General features: G+C 35.6%; 1 protein-coding gene across 1 annotated transcript in view; it reads right to left on the reverse strand.

The window, feature by feature from the left end:
• The window catches only part of ema (C-type lectin domain containing ema), a 42,939-nt gene that overhangs the window by 5,570 nt on the left and 17,391 nt on the right, over positions 1-19,978 (reverse strand). The window contains exons 10-18 of the mRNA XM_071588873.1: positions 18,416-18,742; positions 18,047-18,169; positions 17,802-17,956; positions 15,273-15,434; positions 12,392-12,530; positions 4,734-4,885; positions 4,109-4,260; positions 3,885-4,030; positions 1,222-1,488 (exon numbers count right to left, since the gene is read on the reverse strand). Coding sequence (XP_071444974.1) covers positions 1,222-1,488; positions 3,885-4,030; positions 4,109-4,260; positions 4,734-4,885; positions 12,392-12,530; positions 15,273-15,434; positions 17,802-17,956; positions 18,047-18,169; positions 18,416-18,742 — 1,623 coding nt within the window. The remainder of the gene's footprint in view (positions 1-1,221; positions 1,489-3,884; positions 4,031-4,108; positions 4,261-4,733; positions 4,886-12,391; positions 12,531-15,272; positions 15,435-17,801; positions 17,957-18,046; positions 18,170-18,415; positions 18,743-19,978) is intronic.

The following is a 19,978-nucleotide window of genomic DNA, read 5'->3' on the forward strand; positions in this document are numbered from 1 at the left end:
GCCAATAAGCTAGCCCTCATCATCACCTTCCCAGCTAATGAAACCATCTTTGTGCCTTTTTGCAGTAGGTTTATCCTTTACAGTCCACTGTTTTGACTGTTCTTTCGTCTCAGGAGTGTAATGGTGGATGAATCTATGTTTCATCTACAGTAAAGAATTGATACAGAAAATCTGATTCGCTTCACTGATACTGCATAAACAGGGCATTGGAAATGTTCATTCGAATGCGTTTTTGGTCCAATGTGAGTAAATGCAACATCCTAAGGGCAGATAGCCTACGCCTGTCTGATTCTTCAGTTCATTTATGATAACTGTATTCTTTTGATATGACCATAACCTCTGCTATCTCTCTAACCATAATTTAATGGTCATTCGGTGAACTTTTTCGATCCATCGGTGGTTGCTGCAATTTTGGGCTGTCCCGTACACTCATCATCAGCCAAGCTGGTAGAGCCACATTTAAAATCAGCAGACAGAAATTTCACAGTCATAAATGATGCTGCAGAGTTCTGGTACACAGAGTTTTTTTTTATTTCTGTACGCAAATCACTTTTCAAAAACATATATTTAATGACAGCTTGATACTCAATTTTTTTCCATTTTCACAAAAACTTTCACAAGGACTCAATTGATTTTCAAACATCAACTGAGACTCCAAAATGGCTCGCATTTTTGTGAGTACCTTTCAATGCATGCGAAAGCACATTCTCCAACTTATGTTGAAGAGTGCTACCATCTTTATGTTGAGGTTGGAAACTTTTCAGACAACCCACTTACACAATTTTTCAAACTCTTTTGGCAAGCACCCCTGACATTAATCAGGGCATTAACACGATGTTATTACCAGAACGCTGTTTATCATGCCTGGAACTTCTCATTGTGCAATCAATAGCATTTTGAAGCATAAGGTGACAGACAGTTGGGATTATCTGTATATTGGATCAGCAGTAAACCAGATACTAGTAAAAGGTTTACCCTACTAAAATTGCAAATAACAATCAGTATAAAAGTGTACACTGAGTCCAAAAAGTTTACCCACAGACTATCAAGAATCGTATGTATTATAGAGTAAAAAAACATTATGCTAGATAACAAACTGATTGCATTACTGAACAATTATTAATAGTTCAAAACTTTGTCATCAAAGAATTCTTTTACTGCAAGAAATTGATCTAGAGCAGAAAAAAAAATTCAGCAGGATTTCCTGCTGTCACATCTCACCTAAGGATTCAGCACGCAGATGTGACAAGGCAGAGACAGCAGGAGCTCCATCTAGAGCAGGAATTACTGAGGGAAGGGATGATGGCACACCCTGGGCCGCCTCAGGAATACCCCCTCTCCTCATGGCAGTGGCAAAACCTGGAACTCGGTTGACAGTGAAGAGTGGTCTGTGGTGATAGTGGTGATGGTGCAGGAGATGCGGAGAATGCTGCATGAAGCCAGATGGAGGCAGGTCTCGAGTCAATCGACCACTCCCAACTGGACCCCCTGAAAGTTAGTAAAAAATTTGCCAATTAAAAATAAAACAATTCACAAGAAGTTTGAATGGATTTACATGAAGATATAAAGTAGCCATTCAAAAAATAAACTATGCAACTTTGACTTTTAAATACATGAAAAGCATACGAAAACAATTTGTTTAGGGCTATATATATCTAGTATTTTAGTAATTTGGCAATTTTAGTAATTTTAGATCTCTCTATTAGCAATCATGCACAAAGGCCAAAATATTTTTTTAACCTAAAGGAAGCCATTTGGTAACTGAGACACTTGAACAATATTGCTATAGCTCATTCACAATATGGGGTTGACAAGCCTCATAAATACCAAAGCATATCAGTAAAAAATCATTATTTATTCCAGTACTTTCCACATTGACCAGTAAATTTTTGACATTTTATACGGCTGTTAAAATAAGAAGTAATTTAAACAGCCAAGTTTTTAATTTGATTTCCTATCTATTTAGAAAAGAAGCACTTTCTGTTTGAGTATTCCGCAAAATAATGTGAAACTAAAGCCTTGCCACTGTCACGAGCCAGCAAACTGCGGACTTTTTCCTACTGCTCAAAACCCACTAGATAAGCATAGCTACTGTTTATGAGGCATATATTGAAATGGTGTCTCTGTGAGTACATTTTTTATTCATCTTCTTCTGCATTATAAGTGGGCCAAGTGGATCATTCTGCTTCTTCTGGTCGGCCAAGATTCTCTTTCACCATCACTCAATGAATGAAACCCATCACTAAGCTGGACTACAGCATCACTTTCATATTTCCACAGAACATTCTCCAAGATGTTGCGAGCATCTTTTATTTTTGTATACGATTGTTTTTATTGATATATGACTTATGCCTTAAGAGTACCTTAAAAGTCAAAACATGACTACTTACAGCAGAGTAGTGTTGACATAGCATTTATTTTGCTTCCTAAGATGTGCAAGAAACATTCCCCTTATGGAGAGGTAACATGCCACAATCAGATGTGAGATTAAGTAGGTAGGAATTCATACTGAAATAATTTTAGAGCTTTTTTCTCCTCACTCCATAACTTCCAGAGAGACTAATGGAGAAGCCTAGTAAAAATACTGTCAACACTTCTGGCTCCTGAAAACACTTGAAAGCATTTCAGTAGGTGACTACAAATGGTTCTGAGAGGAGAGCAGCTACTCAGCATCAAACATAATTATTCTTGCTCAAATAACTTCCGTGGGTGTTCCTCCACCTCTCCTACCACAAGATGTGCACATTTCTGCCTCCACCCAACTCCTGACAGTCAGGCTTCAATGGCATAGTGATATAATTAAATGTTTAAGGTGTAATTTTTGTGGAACTTCCTCATTAAGAAATAACATAGCAATTTAGTATTTCCATAATCAGTTAACTCTTCCCAATCTGGACCCAGATAATCCAAACTCTTGCATAATTCAGAAAGAGTACAGTCATATACTGTGGGTGATCCTTAAGGAGTAGTAATGTTGTACTCTGCTGAAATCGCAAGAGAGGACAAAACAAGCTTGCAAGCCACAATGGTCGAAGACCATAATAATATTTTAATTATGCATCAATATTCCAGAGATACATTTGAAATTATACATAAAGTATTGGTGCATGAAACATAATTCATACGTTCATTTACTGTTGTAGATTGTGTATATCCTTTTTTTGGAATATCGTGTTTCGAGGAGCAATGTTTTGTGTAATATTTTATTTATTTTCCTTACTCCACTGACCATGCTCTATGTCATGTATTTGACAACAGAACAATAGCGTTATTATTATTACAGATGCAACAGATGCAATTGAAATAAATTGCTAATTCTTCCATGTGATTATATGACTCTCCAAATAAATAGGTACTTCATGTTTATGGAATCATCTGATGAGTAACTAAACCAAATTTGGACCAACCAAAGAGGGGTGGCAGTTAATGAAAAAAACATGCAACTTTAGCGATCAAACAAGGTAATTTTCATGAGAAACTGGAAGTAGAGGTTTCTGCTGAAATATCAGTTTTTGGAGAGGATTAAAGACATATTGGAAGATGATTGGAGAAATATTGTACTGACTTAGCCACTCATTTTGAGGATAATTATTAATCAGTAATAATTTATGTAAAGGGTATTAAATCTGCTTATGGCTATATATATATATATATATATATATATATATATATATATATATATATATATATATATATATATATATATATATATATATATATATATATATATATATATATATATATATATATATATATATATATATATATATATATATATATATATATATATATATATCTAAACTTTTAAATATTGTAAAACCTGCTATAAGTTAAATAATATAAATTGTATAAGTTCTGCTAAGTAATGTATACATGATACTTACTAAGCAAATTGTCATGACGGAAGGCATGTAGTGAATGAAGACTAGTGGGTGGTGAGGAGCTTGGTTGCATGGCATTCGGGAGATCTAATAATTTAGCAATCATGTTCATTTTTTTCTGCCTGGCTTTTGCTCTTCCTTTAGTTAACCTGGAATAAAATTTAACAATAATCACATTCTTGGCCTCATAAGGATCAAGGAGAATATAACACTTTGTCAAACAATACCTTTGCTTAGCAGCCATACACCTAATGTGGTCATCAAAAATAAATTTTGCTGAAAGGAGAGGAACTCGGCTAGTAGAACCTGATGATAATGGGCGGTGAACAGTTATGTGTAAGTACCTTGAATCTTCTTTATCAGCAGTTACTTCTACATCCTGAAAGTTGATGACGCAATTGCCTGTTAATGATTGTGTTGATCATCAGGGAGATTTGGTTGCAAAAACAAATTGGGAAATACATAGAGAATTGCCATTAATGATTTAATATCAACTTTTACCATTAAAAATTAAATTTCAATTTAATAAGCACATGAGAAAAATAAAATTTATACGCCAATTGCAATAGAGCCTTCGGCTACTCATAATTTTATGATGAAATTACATGGCTCCATATATTTTGGCCAAACATGATTATTAATTATTGATTTAAGAGTTTCACAATATTTCTGCGAGCACAGATAAGTGTTCACATAATACATGAAAGATAAATATATTTACTTGTCCAGGAGAAAATATGAAACCAAGGATACATATGGCAAGAGAATATTTACATGGATTTATTGTATTACGTTGCAAATACGTTTTCTAAACTCATATTATATTCTTTGAGGATATAAACAAAGTCTTACCTGCAACAGGCCAACAAATTTAGCAATCCCCCAACCAAGCCGTCGAGTATCAGGTTCAACAAGAATAAGCTGTATGCTGTCAGTAGCGAGGAAGCGACGGATTTTCTGATTGTCTTTGGTAACAACAATGCAGGCAATCAGATCGCTATTGTCTGAAAGTGAAAGTTAATTATGTAATCATTATTCTTATATTTAATTGAGCAATATGCATATATGCTAATGTTGCATTACTTATTTTGGAATTAATTACTTGCAAAGGCACCAAATATATTAGTCTTACAGATAAAGGCATAAAACCTGTTAAATAAGCACTTCACATGTACGCTGGACAAAGATAGAAAATATCTATATGCTCATTTAAAACTGTACCCTTTAGGACATGATCATGATTAAGATACATTTTTCTGGGTCCCCAGAACTTTACTAAATAGTTTGTATGAAAAGTATCGGGAAAATTTTTGGAAAAATAGATTTATTTCAGATATTGCCACAATGCCTCAAAATTCTTCAGGTACATCCCTTGAGCATCAACACACTTTTGCCAGAGGACTTTCCACAACTTAAAGGCTCCCTGGTAAGTGGATTTTGGAAGGTCCTTAAAGGTATACATGCAAGCTTCTTTGATGGCACTTAGGGTCCCATGGTGTTGCCATTTGAGGGAGGATATCACTTTTGGGAATAGGAAATAGTCTACTGATGCCATGTCGGTACTGTAAGGGGGATAGGAAATGTCATGTCCTGTTGCAGAAAGTGTACAAAAGCAGACACTCAATCCTGCTTTTGGTCGTATCTTAAGAACTTTGGGACAACTTTAGCCCAGGTCTTTAGTAACACCAAATTTTCAATGATAATGGTGTGCATTGTCATCTTATCAATGCCAATATGATCTGCGGTCATGCACACAGTTAGCCAATGGTCTAAATTCTGTACTTCACGCATATGTCAGGAAAAAATTGTTGCCAATACTTTTTATACAAACCTCTTATAAGCCAATAGCACACACTAATTCTTAAATGCACCATTAGCCACTAACATATCATGCTCTCCTTTTTGTGAACAAATTCAAGGACAGCATTTAATAGCTGACCTAACAAATTGGTTAGTTACCCATTACGCAGGTCTATTAAAATCTTTTCTACTTCTGCAGGTGAAATGAAGGAATAGCCTCAAAATCATCTTTCCTTTAAAATTCATCTTTTTCATAAAATACTTGTAACTCAAAGACTCACCCCTATTAGTGTTGCAAACATCAACCTACTTAGTTTGATAATTCTAAATATTTTCAATGCAAATAAAAAGCTTACTCAAACATTCAAACATTTTATTCCTTCTTATAATATTAATACATTTATGTTCTCCCATAATCTTCTGCATAATGCTGTTATTAGTTTTCAGACTGTCATCTTGAATAGCAGTGTTATAGAAAATAATCGTGAAAATGGGGCACTATTCCATATTACAGAGATTACCATAACTATACATCATCAGTGATCCCTGTCATGGTGAAAGTAGTCTAGTCAACAGAAATCTTCACTTAAGCAGGTTCTTCACAGAAAATTTTCTACATAATATATTGAACGTCTTCATAAATAATAATACCTGTATGTTGATAGTTTACAGGGTAATGTCAGGGTTGAGAATTTCATTGAAGACATATTTCTACTATTCTATACTACATGTGATAAACAAGCAGCTTGTGACCATGGAAGGAGATAGTTTGACGACTACAATGGACTAACCACCACCACAGTTATCAACTTGAAGATTGGTTTGATAGGTGAGGATAAAGCTCACCTGGTAATAAGCGCAATGGCATGTGAAATACACACATCAGAGGCCAGTTCCCTTTCCCTGTGCTATTTATGTTTTCCCAGGAAGATCTGATACCCAAAAACAGCATGCAACATCGGTGAAGCTGAAAGTGCCCAGAGAATTGAACTTGGGCCCTCAAGCTCTTTGTCCTACCCACTGGACTACCATAATTTCAATTGTATAAAAGAACTTAATAGTTTTAGCATTCATTGGCATTGGCCGGCAGAAAAGTATTGACATTCCCCACTTTCCGCCACACAGGGACATCTACAAGTAATTAAGACAAAGAAGTCACTAAGAGAGTATTATGATTATTAATAATGATAAAAGTATTTTTAAGGTAGAATATAATATGAGGGGGTATTGTAAAGCTTTAATTATTACAAATATATAACAAATATCTGGATTAAATTTATTCTGCATATTAATTGATCCTTATGTACATCATGTTGTAAAATACAGCTATTAATGTTGATTTGTTTTGTTTCAGTGTGACATACATTGCAGTAACTCTAATAATAGAAAAGATTAGAGGCTCGCAGAATGATTAAGTTTCTTCACTTGAAAGGCTACAGTGCCCGGCAAATCCAAGATTGAATGAGGCTGTCTATGGAAATGATATCCCATCATACAACACAGTTGTGAGATGGAAAAGGAATTTTCAAGCCACATGTCCCTCACAGATGATCAAAGAAGTGAAAGCCCATCACACATGGATGATGCTGCCACCATGAAGCAAGTGGAGGACTTTATTCGATTAGACTGAAGAGCAACTATTCATATGATCATCAATGAGACTGATCTTAACTACGGCAGTGTATGGAAAATTTTTCACAAAGAATTGCCAATGCCAAAGGTGTCAGCACACTGGGTTCCACATATACTGAATCCTTTACAAGAGCAAACATCATTTGACCTATGATGTTGAATCTTTTGGAGCAAGATGAAGAAAATTTTTGGTTGCCTGGTAACAATGGATGAATTTTGCATCTATCAATATGATCCAGAGACCAAAGAGATGCACAAGGAGTGGAAGCACAGCAACTCATCTCCCCCCAACAAGGTTAAGGGGCAGAAGTCTGCGGGGAAGGTCATGCTGTGTTTTTGGAACTGTAGTTTTTCATCTTAACAGATTACCTGGAAAAGGGTCAGACCATCACTGGTGCCTATTAATGCACACTGCTGAACAAATTGCATGATATCCTGAAAAAGAAACGGTAGGGTATGATCACCAAAGGTATCTTCTTGCCGACAATGCACGTGCTCACTCATCTCAAGGTGCAGTTACGTATGCAGTAAGTGCAGTGAGTTAAAGTGATGTGACTTTGAAAATTTACCACAACCCCCCTATTCTCCTGATCTCGTCCCAACAGACTTATTCTTAAAAGGGTCACTAAGAAAGTTTTGAGATACACAAAAACAAAGAAACTTAAAATAATTTTGACAACTATACTTTCTCAAAATACTCGCCATAACACTTATACATTTTTCCTTTCTCGTAAACCACTTCTCAAAAGTTTTTCTACTCATCTCCCTTGACTGCTGAAAATTCACTATTGCAGGTTTCAACGGCTTCTTCAGGTCTGGAGAACCTCCTTCCACGCATGAGATTTTTTAATGTAGAGAACAGGAAATAATCACATGGGTTGGTGTGCACAGATGCATTGTCATGGTGTAGGACGATTCCCCTCAGTCCTGTCTTCAGCCACCATTCTTGAAGCTTTCCAAAAACTTTTGACAGACATACTGTTGTGTGCACCGAGCAGCAAAAGTTTTCTGTTTTTCCAGGAGAACAATTGTTACACGACTGCTTTTAAAGAAGAAAGTTGCAACCATTTTTTTCCGACACTTCGCGGCCACTTCACTTTTGTTGGTGAATGTTTATCAGGAAAAATCTATGCAGTCGACTGGCACTTATTTTCAGGACAATATCCTCCCATACTATTGAAGGCACTGAGCTAACAGAGATCCCAAAACTTGAGGTTTTGCATTTGGAAAGTATAAGGAAGCTAATATATTTAACAAAAAATGCTAGGTGTAGCCTTAGAATAAATGTTAACTAATTTTAACGCATCTTTATTAATACTGCGTCACGTGATATCTAGGTTCTCTGTTTGCATTGATTGGAAAAATTTTGGTTCTACAATTTTTGAAAGCATAAGATTTACACAAAATTAAACCAAATTCTGTACAAGTAATTTTTCCAGGAGCCATAGTTTATTGCAATTCTTTCAATTTTGCCACACTAATCACAAAACAGTAGTAGTGATAAATGTGATTGCTCTGGTACTTGATAGTAATAATTGTGGTTATTCTTTATAAATGAACTTCCACAAAGTTGAGGCTGAAACTATTGAACTAGTTATTCTTTATGTTTAGGTCATTATCCAAACAAAAACAACTTTCTCAGCTGCCTCTTTCAAAGTTTCATTCTTTGGTGATTTGAGGAACTTACATGTAATTATACCTTACTCAAAACAACACTTTTTCCATACCTAATTTCTGGCAGTTATTGCCATAGTCTTTGGACCCCTCTGTACAATTCTTCCTTTCATAGGATCTTTTATCAAGCACCTGCTCTTGGACTGAAGTTGATGCAATTGTCTCTCACACATCTTATGTAAATTCTTCTGTGGGCTTCTTCCAAAGATCATTTTCCATGCAGAATAATGCCACATTGGGCCCATCTGAAAATTAAGTCCTGAACTCTGCACTTAATGCAAGTAACATTCTTCAGCAGTTGATGTGCTTGCCACCCACAAACGTTGCAACCAAGGACACAATATTCTCAGCAAGGTCACTTGTAACTTTGGTGACTATATTATTTCATTTTCTTATCGAGGACTTTAATAAATCCTTAACTCTTTCAAAAGCTTCCTCTCCTTTTTGTTGAAAAATAGTCTTTTCTACAATTTTTCAGTAATAACTCCTGCAGTGCATATGTCTCTTAACTATATGTAGTGGTCCATTTTTCAGATATTCTATCAGTATGTCTTGCGGTTTCTTCTCTATAGCATAATGTAATAGCTCCAACAACTGCTCTTTTCAGTATCCTAACTTTGTCCTAGACTTGACTTTAAGGTAGGATGTGAATCCAAAATTTTAAAAAATAATTTAGTGCAGCACTTTACTGTTTGATTGACTTCTTTTATTTTATTTAACAGTCTTCTATATGGAAATGATTAGGCACCTTTTCAAGAAATGAAAACAATATCGATGCTTGAAATTGTGCGACGACTTCATAAATTGACTCTTAGCAGAAAACTGAGGCTCTGCCACAGAAATTATTAATGTGGTTATTTTTCAAGGGTAATTTATGTCAATTACAATCCAATCTCCATATTATCTGATTATGGAGTTAAATGGAGATTTGAACTTAACAGCAAAATTCACTCTTCCTTATAAGCATGGTTTTTCTTTGTCTTACGTCATCATATCAAAAACTCCTCACTAGATGTTTTTAATATATACCTCTACAGATTCCATAAATCACTCCCTTCTGGCATATTAGGTCAGAGTGGTTTCAGTACAGAAATTGTGTGTGGTTATAGTAAAATTAATGATGTGGCTTACAATAGTTGACTTGACAGTGGAGGGACAGCAAAAGAAGGATAGTCGAGGAAATAATCATCTCAGCATACAATTAGTTTGTACACATGTAGACACATAGGCTGATAACACAATTTATTACGTCACCTCCTATCCAGGGGCAAATGCCATGACTAAAGGCAATATAATCAGGCAAGAGGGTTTTAGGAACTGCAGCTGTGCTCACAAAAGCTCAGCACAGCAAACATACTGATTGAGTTAGGTCTGGGTGCATGGTATTATGTGAATAGAACTCACATGAGAACATCCCATCCAGCCAACAACAAGGGGCACCATGGGTCACCATCCCTCCCTCGTTTTACCAAGGATGGAATTAAACCTACCCTCACCTCCAAGTTGCTTGGCTTCCCCTCCAGATACTGGCACTATTCATTTGGCCTTATAAACAATCCCCCATGATATAAGGTGGTTGAAAATCAATATATTTTTGCATTATTGTTATTTCAATATTCAGTTATATTAACAAACAAATCAACAAATTTGTTCGGCCATTTGCTAGCAGGATTTGAGTTCCAATCTTAGGATTAAACTTGATATTGCTATCATTAACCATGCCCTCACAATCAGAAAAATGGGTCAGAGGACAACCACCTTTGCCATTAATATTTCCATCAACTTTAATTTTCTGTTTACAATTTACAAATTTCTGATGAAATATCGTCAAGAAAGTAGAATGCACATTATAAATGGTAATAAATGAGTAAAATACTTTTTGAGATATAATAAGATGACATTTTTACACACCCTTTGGGCAACTAAAATCATAAGCTGCAACTTATTTTGATTAGCAATAATCATATAAATACATTGCCGTTAACTGAAACCTTCACATTGAAAGTTGCTTTCTTCATTTGACTCAAAACGTTTGTTAAGGTATGGATTTCATAGTAGTAATAGTATTCAGGGGAGGCGACCGACAACTGAGGTCATTTGCGCCATTAGGGATGGACAGGGAAGGATGAAGGGTAAAGAGAAACCCGGCGTCGACATTAGCCTACTCTTAACAAAAGGCATCAAGGGGTCCGCATCTTAATGTCCCATCTGAAGGATGGTATACTCACTCAAAGTGCCCTCCACAAAGCACCTCAAGTAGGGATCGAGATACCACTGAAAAACATTCGATGCCACCGGGCTACGAACCCGGGCCCTCTGGGTGGGAAGCCAGTAAGATAGCCACCAATCTTAATCCACCATGGATTTCATGCTCATTGATTACATATATTGTCTCCCCAAGAATATTATCTACATTCTTCTCATTATCAATTCTATATGTTTTGGAGATACAATCATCCACAAACAAAACATGAGCAAAATACATACTTCAAGAGTATTGGATAAGTGAGAGAGGGCACATAAAACAAGGTTTGTATCAGACATAGGGTCAAGAATATTTTCATATTTCATTCCTGAAACATTAAAACATTCAGGAGTTAACTGCGTGTGTCAATGTATGTCCGATGTATATTATAAAAGCAAAATTACAGTTAATTAACATTAGTAATGAAAATACCATTGGTGTGAGCACACTGTTGTGAATGCACAAAGATAACATTTTATTGCTCTTTTCATTGAAAGAAGTATAAAATCTATAAAAAATATAAGTTTTACAACCTCAACAGTATGAATGATACTTAACAACAAACAATTTCTATTTGAAACAAAATGTTGATGCCTTGATTGGAAAATATACACCTCTGACAGAGTAAGGCCCATTCAAATTTTACAATAGCATATTCCTGGCCTGAAATACTGAGGTTGTGCCAGATTCTCCAACGCGTCTTTGACAAGCAATTTCACAGTACAGCGGAAAATTCCCATTTATTTGTACTTTAGGAGGAGTAATCCCTATATGATCTCAATTACTGAAACAAACATAAATTTTAGAAAAATATAAAATGCTCGCAAACTAAACTGGCTCATACTATTTTTTACAAATTCTATACATGGACCATATTTCCACTAGATTTACATTAAAGCTGAGATCTTAGATAAACATAAATTATTTCAACAAAAATACATGCTTGAATTATAACATTAATTGCACAGCCTTGCCATAAAAATCTGAGGTCTTGTTTGTTTCTTCAAATGATTAAAAACATAAATAATGCATTTTACCTTAAAAACTAAGGAATGTCAAAATATGGATATCAGTCCCTTAGAAAGGGCTTAATTAAGATATTTCTTCATATACATTTTATTAGAAGCTAACATAGTATGGAAGAGTATTTGTCACTCACTGAGATCGAGTACTTCATTAACAGGAACATACGAATTAGGATTGGTAAGGGGCAGCTGAGTCTCTGGTTCTTTGCGCAGTGTGAGTGAGAGTTCTCTGACTAGAAGGAAGACTCTGATTTCACGGCGTGCACGCTCAACCTATGGGTGGAAAAATATTAATGCCATAAGAATTAGCAGTATCCAAGCATGCATGCATCTGAAGATGATAAATGAACTGAGGCCTAGGACAAAAGCAGTATCTGACATATACAATTCTTATTCCTATTGAAGTTATTCTGTTACAAATGATGAACGCTAAACCATGGTGCACTGAAGAGCAATTATGCATTTAATACTATTGGTTTCAAGTATATTTTTCTTAGTTCCATGGTTCCTTGACTAATAACAATGAAATGAACAAGTTCTACAAAAAGGATCCTTGGAAGGATGCACATTAAAATATTTCCACAAGCTATTGTTTAATTTCAAAACAGCAAAGAACATGGCTTCTAAGTACATATATAGTTCTGAGTAAATCTCTCATAGGTTTTTACTGGGTAGGAATCTCCATTTGAAACTGAGACCATGGCAACAAAAAGGATGAGAAGAATTAACTCATAAAATGTATCAGGACAGAACCAAATCATTCATTACATGCAGTTTGCTTATTTTGTTCAATTTTTTTATATTTGAAGACATACCATATTTCCCAGACCAAAGGACACACATTTTCGCTCCAAAATCAGACTACACCTTATTGGCTAAGGGTGTATAGGTATAGCTTTAACCAACAATATACACACTAATTCAATGGAAAAAATATTTACTATTACATATTCTTTCCGATATCAGACAGAAATTGGTGCCTCTATTAAAAATTTTAATAATATCACTGTTTTGAGCCAGTATTAAGCAATTTCATTTCACATGACATATTGGTAGGTAACTTATACACATTGGTCTAATAGCGATATTGCCTCCCTGCAAATGCTTTATATCTCTCCTGATAAACTCAGAGCCTATATGAACTCAACTTTAAGTTGTATGAGATGATCTAAGAGGCACAGAAAATTGTTACCAGTACTACATTAGCACAAAAACTGCCACTAGAATACAAAAGAAAGGCTATACTGTAAATATAGGAAAGATAAAAGAGAGCTAAAGGAAAAACATATTTCAATAAAAACACCCAAGCCGCAAGAGAGGCAATACTGAGCAGGAGGATACTGACCAAAAATATGATACACATAAACCAGCCATCATATGTGACATTCATGAACTTGGAGAAGCCCTTCAACAAAGTCAAATGGAAGAAAATGTTCGAGATACTGGACAAGCCTGGAATCAACTACAACAACATATAACATAAGAAGAATAATCCATCACCTTTACATAAATTAGGTAACAACCATGCAAATGAAAAACAAGGAAAATAGAAGCCGAAATAAACGAAGGAGTTAGACGAAGATGCAATCTTCTGCTAGCACCATTTAATGCGACCTAGAAAAGATAATAAAAATTCGGCAAGAAAGAAGTCAAGGTGAATGGCAAAGTAATTAACATGCTCCAGTTTGCAAATGACAACGCAGTGGTAGCAGAAATGGGAGAAGACCTTCAAGCAAGTCAGCATGCTATGCAGACTAAGTACTTCTGGAATAAAATATGAGCATCAACAAGAAGAAAACTAAAACCTTTCTGAGTGAAAGAGCAGAGCTGAAGGCAGACATCACAAATCTACGAGATTAACTAGAGTAAGTGGAATCCTTTTTCACCTAGACAGTAGTATCACTTGGGATGGAAGAAATTCAATTGACTTCAAGAGAAGAATAGCTCAAGCTAATACGGCAGGCATGAAGATGAGATTAATATGTCCAAAGAACCTGAGGTTACGACCAAGAGAGTCATTCATGAAAAGTGCACCAGCGAAAAAAAGAAGCCTTTGAAACATTGTACAACAGGAGAGCACTGATGATTAAAAGAACAGATCAAGCGGGGAATGAAGATGTATGTAGACAAGAGAAGCAGAGGAAAGGACCACACAGAGAGCTCAGCAGCAAAGAACTAGATGGATTGGTCACACCTGAAGGCACAATGGATTATTTGAAACATAATAGATAGGAAAATCCCATCATGAAGACCAAGAGACAAGAACAAAAGGGAAATTAAGATGGATGTAAAACATAGAAGCTATCAGAGGGTGAGAAAAACAACAATGAAAAGAAAAGAATGGATGCCTTCAGTAGATCACTCTTATAATTGAAATGACCTCAAGTTATCACAATTTTTCTGCTCTACAAGCATGTTAATCATAAATTTGAAATCAACATATTTTTCAAGGATTTTTCAGGACTAGTTGTTGTGTCTGATGATTTTTTAGCTACTCCGCATAATCTTCATCCAATGGCAATTATCTTAGCAATTCAGTGAACTTAAAACAGTACTGATCTAAGATGGAAGGAATTAAAAAAATACATTTTCTGTGAATAGGGTATTTAATATGTATTCAAGCACTGTGAGAATTACTGGTATTTTGAAGTGGTACTTAAAAAAACATTTCAATAAAAGCTAAATTGAAAAATTACAAATTATGCTACAAAAACATACATTGGCAGTGGTATGTTCTTTTTATCGATATAATTTATTCTGTTCTTTCAATAATTTAAGTTAACAACTGAATTTTAATTCAGATCTGAAGCCCTGTTTTTCCCACCATAAATATTTTACTTCTAGGTGAATCATTGAAGTTGACATTCAAGTTCAACACAATGGAACCCTTAACTTCCAATGTAAGGTTGGCTTCTAAATGGATTTTTGAAGTAATTAAACTTTCAAGTATGCGCATAAGCACCACAGTTAAACTAGGTAATTATTTTAGAAAAAAAATCCAGAAAATTAACTTGCCTCACCACATGGTAACCTCTTGCTAAACTCAATCCCAGTCATGGGAGTTCCAGTTGGAGGAAGAAGTATGTTTGAATCCATCATTAACCATTCCACATTTAAGGGCTTTTTCTTCATTTCATTATACTCATCTTCAAACATATCCAGGAAAATTTCTTCACTCTGCAGAGAGATGACTGGTTAATTGATCACTGCTTAACGAAATAAATAGAGGCCTGATACATTGATGGCCAATATACCAGGTACTCCTAGGGTATAAAAGACTAAAATTATTGGAGCATTCAAGAATAGTCAACATGGACAAAATCCTATTGTGGCAAGATAGGTTTACCAAGCAGAGTATGAAGAGGCAAAATTAAACAGAGCATTATATTGAGTTACAAAGGGAGCTAGGGCATATTTTCAGGGAGCGAGAGCATTCCTTTAAATATAGAAGCATGAAATTATTAAGAATCTACAGAATGAGTATGCTGTTACACAATTTAATTACTAAGTTTGTCCTTATGCGTACTTATACACACTTTAAATATTATTTCAGCTACAAAAAAGGCATTAAAAACCTTTTTTGATGGAATGTACAACCAGCACAAAAAAGTGACTTGTTCCCTAGAGAAGACATTATCAATTAACAATTTTCTAACAAACTTAAAGGTTTACTTATTATGTGAGGTCTGTTCAAAAAGTATCACGACTCTTGTGTTTCTTCAAAAATTATTTATTTATTCATGAATTTCTATTTTGTACACTTCAAAGTAATCCCCATCAGATATTATACACTTCTGACAACACTTTTTCCAATACTTGAAGGACTTCAAAAAATTATTTTTTTGCAGTCCTTTTGATGCAGTCTTTATCTCGTCAATTTGTAGGGTATTGTCGTCCTTTCATGGGCCTCTTCAGTTTCGGGAAGAAGAAAAAGTCACTGGGGGCCAGGTCTGTGGCATATGGTGGCTGCGGCATCATTGGTGTGTTGTTTTTGGCCAAACATTCGTGCACAAGTATCGATGTGTGAGCAGGGGCGTTGTCACGGTGCAAAAGCCAATTTTTGTCCTTCCACAAATCCGGGCGTTTGTGGTGGATTGCTTCGCACAAATTGTGCATAACTTGAAGGTATTATTCCTTATTTACCGTTCTACCCTGTGTCAAGAACTCATGATGCACCACACCCCTGCAATCTAAGAAAACTGCAAGCAGAATTTTCACATTTGACCGAACTTGGTGTGCTTTTTCCGGTCTTGGCTCGCACTGCAGCTTCCATTGGGATAATTGGGAGTTTCCACGTCATAACCATACACCCATGATTCGTCACCAGTTATGACCCTCTGGAGCAAATTTGGGCCGTCGCGTGCAGAGTCCAACACCTCATTAGCAATGTTAATGCGGTGCTGTTTTTGGTCGAAATTGAGCAATTTTGGTACGAATTTGGCAGCTACCCGTGTCATGCCCAAATCATTGGTAAAAATTAAATGGCACGAGCCAATCGATATGTCTAGGTCCTCAGCAACTTCTCTAACGGTGATTCGACCAAAGCCCAATACTATTTTCTTTACTTCATTAATGTTTTCGTCTGCTGTTGACGTGCTCGTGAGTACAGTATGCTCTTCGTCCTTCACATCTGCTCGACCCTCTGAAAACATTTTGTACCACCGATAAATGTTGCTTCGGTAACAGTAGCTTCTCCATATGCCACAGTCAACATTCGGAATGGGTCCGCACACTTAATTTTGTTTTTCACCCAAAATTTGATACAGATTCTTTGATCCATTTTTTGGAACAGGAAAAATTCGAAAACAGGCCAAAACACGTCCAAGCAAAACAGCTGTCAATAATTAACTGAACATTCAAAATGGCCGAACTTTTCAGCATAGTGAGAGACACAAGTACCAAAATAATGCCACAAAAAAATTGAAAATCAAATATAATTAACCCACGAAAATTCAAAATTCACAATACTTTTTGAACAGACCTTGTTTATCTTTCAAACACAATCATGAAAATTAGCCTAGTATTCAGATTAAGTATATGAATTTAAAAAAATCAATTATAATATAATTTATTGATAAAGTCAACATCAAGAATGAGGTAATAAGGAAATCTGATCAATGTAATCATTTTCACTCACTATGCAGTTGGGTGATGGTAACAACTGCAATAGTCCTTAATTAGCCTTTCAACCAATAGTGCATTATACCAATGTTTTACCTCTGGATTATTGGTTTTTAATTATGCTGACCATTATGTCAAATTCACAGTGTTACTGGTCTTTTCAAAAACATAAAACAGTAAATAATCCATGCTCTTCAGAGAATAATAACAAACCAACCTTCGGGTTATCTTATGAGTTCGTCATTTGTGTTACCTACCTCCTGTAGGCACCTGATTTTAAACTTCTTTCATTCTATAAAACCTTAAAGATAGTTATGTCTATTCATATTAATAACAATCTTGCTCCCATAAGTTGCCAGCAGTTTGATTATTTAAAAAAATGTACATATGCACAGCAATTTCATAGGAGATCCAGGGCGTTACCTTGTAGAAGTTCCTAAGCAAAGCTGTGCTTTCCTCTTTTGCACCTTCAATGATGGCAAGATGACAATCATGAAGATAGCTGAGGCCATTCTTAGTAACCAACTGTATCAATAGCCTAATAGTCAGTTCTAATGTAACAAGACGAATTCGACAATCTATAAACAAAAGGATACTAATATTGATATCTATTTAATTAAAATAACTGCCAAATTTGTACTAGCAAAGAAATTATACATTTCACTTACTTGGCTGACAACTAAAGGATATAATTTTGATTAATCTTTCAACCAAGAGTACATTATACCAATGTTTTGTCTCTGGCTTTACTGATGGGAACAAAACAGAATCTAATAGCTCTTCATTAACACCTGAGGAAAGAAAAAAAAGAAAATGAGAAATGAACACAAAAATTAAAAAACAATGAAATTATTCATTTAAACCAAATATTTTATAATTCATACCATCTGTCCAACATCAGTAAGCATGAAATGAGGTTTAAACATGAAAAACATTTCATAGCCAGATATTCGTTTTCTAAAAACTAAGTATGTACAACCATTTAAGGGTAAGCACTTCATGAATATCATTGAATGGCACTAAAAAACCATACTCACCTTGGTTGTGACCAAGGGCATACAACAGGCACAGAGCAAATAGGGCTACATAGTCATTATCAGAGCACTGCAAGGCATTGAAAACTGCTTCCAGAAATGGTTTGTTGGTGAGGGAAGTTACTTGAGCAATTGGAATGGGAGATATGTTTTCTGAAGTTGAAATCCCACTAATACCACCACTGCCACTTTCTAATGCTAATCGCTGTTCTTTTTCTTCATCAGTAATGTTTGCATTTGCAGTAGGAGGTACTATGGACTCAACTTCAGACGCAGCACTTCTCTTGTCAGAAGAAAATGACTGAATGGGTGTATCTAAACCAGAGTAATCTGAAAACAGTTTAAAAATTAGACACATGTTAGAGAAATATGCATTGCCAAATATTGAGAATACAAGATTAAAATGAATATATGAAGTCTATTCAACAAGTATTGCGACTTTTGTGTTTTTTTCAAAAAAAATTTATTTATTCATGAATATTTCCTTTGTACCATTATAAGTAATCCCCTTTAGATATTATACACTTGTGCCAACGTTTTTCCTAATCCTCGAAGCATTTCAAAATATCATTTTTTGTGACCTCGTTCAGCTCCTTCAATACGTCTTTATCTTTTCAATCGTAGCGTAGCGTCGTCCTTTTATGGACCTCTTCAGTTTCGGGAAGAAGAAAAAGTTGCTGTGGGCCAGATCTGGGGAAAACAGTGGCTGCGGCATTGTTAGTGTGTGAGCAGGGGCGTTGTCACGGTGAAAAGCCAATTTTTGTTCTTCCACAAATCCGGGCGTTTGTGGTGGATTGCTTCGAGCAAATTGCGCAAAACTTGCAGGTAATATTCCCTATTTGCTGTTCTACCCTGTGGCAATAACTCATGATGCACCACGCCCCAGCAATCTAAGAAAACTGTAAGCAAAACTTTCACATTTGACCGAACTTGGTGTGCTTTTTTCGACCTTGGCTCGTGCTGCAGCTTCCATTGGGATCATTGAGCTTTAGTTTCCACGCCATAACCAAAAAACCCATGATTCGTCACCCATTAAGATCCTCTGGAGGAAATTTGGGTCATCGTGGACAGAGTGCAACACCTCATTAGCAATGTAAATGCGATGCTGTTTTGGGTCAAAATTGAGCAATTTTGGTACGAATTTCGCAGCTACCCATGTCATGCCCAAATCATGGGTAAAAATTAAATGGCACAAGCTAATCGATATGTTTAGGTCCTCAGAGACTTCTTTAACGGTGATCTGACAATTGGCCAATACTATTTTCTTTACTTCATTAATGTTTTCGTCTGCTGTTGACGTGCTCGTGAGTACAGCATGCTCTTCGTCCTTCACATCTCCTCGGCCCTCTGAGAACATTTTGTACCAATAAATGTGGCTTCGGTGAAGGTAGCTTTTCCATATGCCACAGTCAACATTCGGAATGGGTCCGCACACTTAATTTTGTTTTTCACACAAAATTAGATACCGATTCTTTGATCCATTTTTTGGAACATGTAAAAATCGAAGACAAGCCAAAACACGTCCAAGCAAAACAGCTGTCAATAATTAACTGTGCATTCAAAATG

Source organism: Hetaerina americana, unplaced genomic scaffold, assembly GCF_022747635.1.
Source record: "Hetaerina americana unplaced genomic scaffold, ioHetAmer1.1.p SCAF_30, whole genome shotgun sequence".
NCBI classification, from domain to species: Eukaryota; Metazoa; Arthropoda; class Insecta; order Odonata; family Calopterygidae; genus Hetaerina; species Hetaerina americana.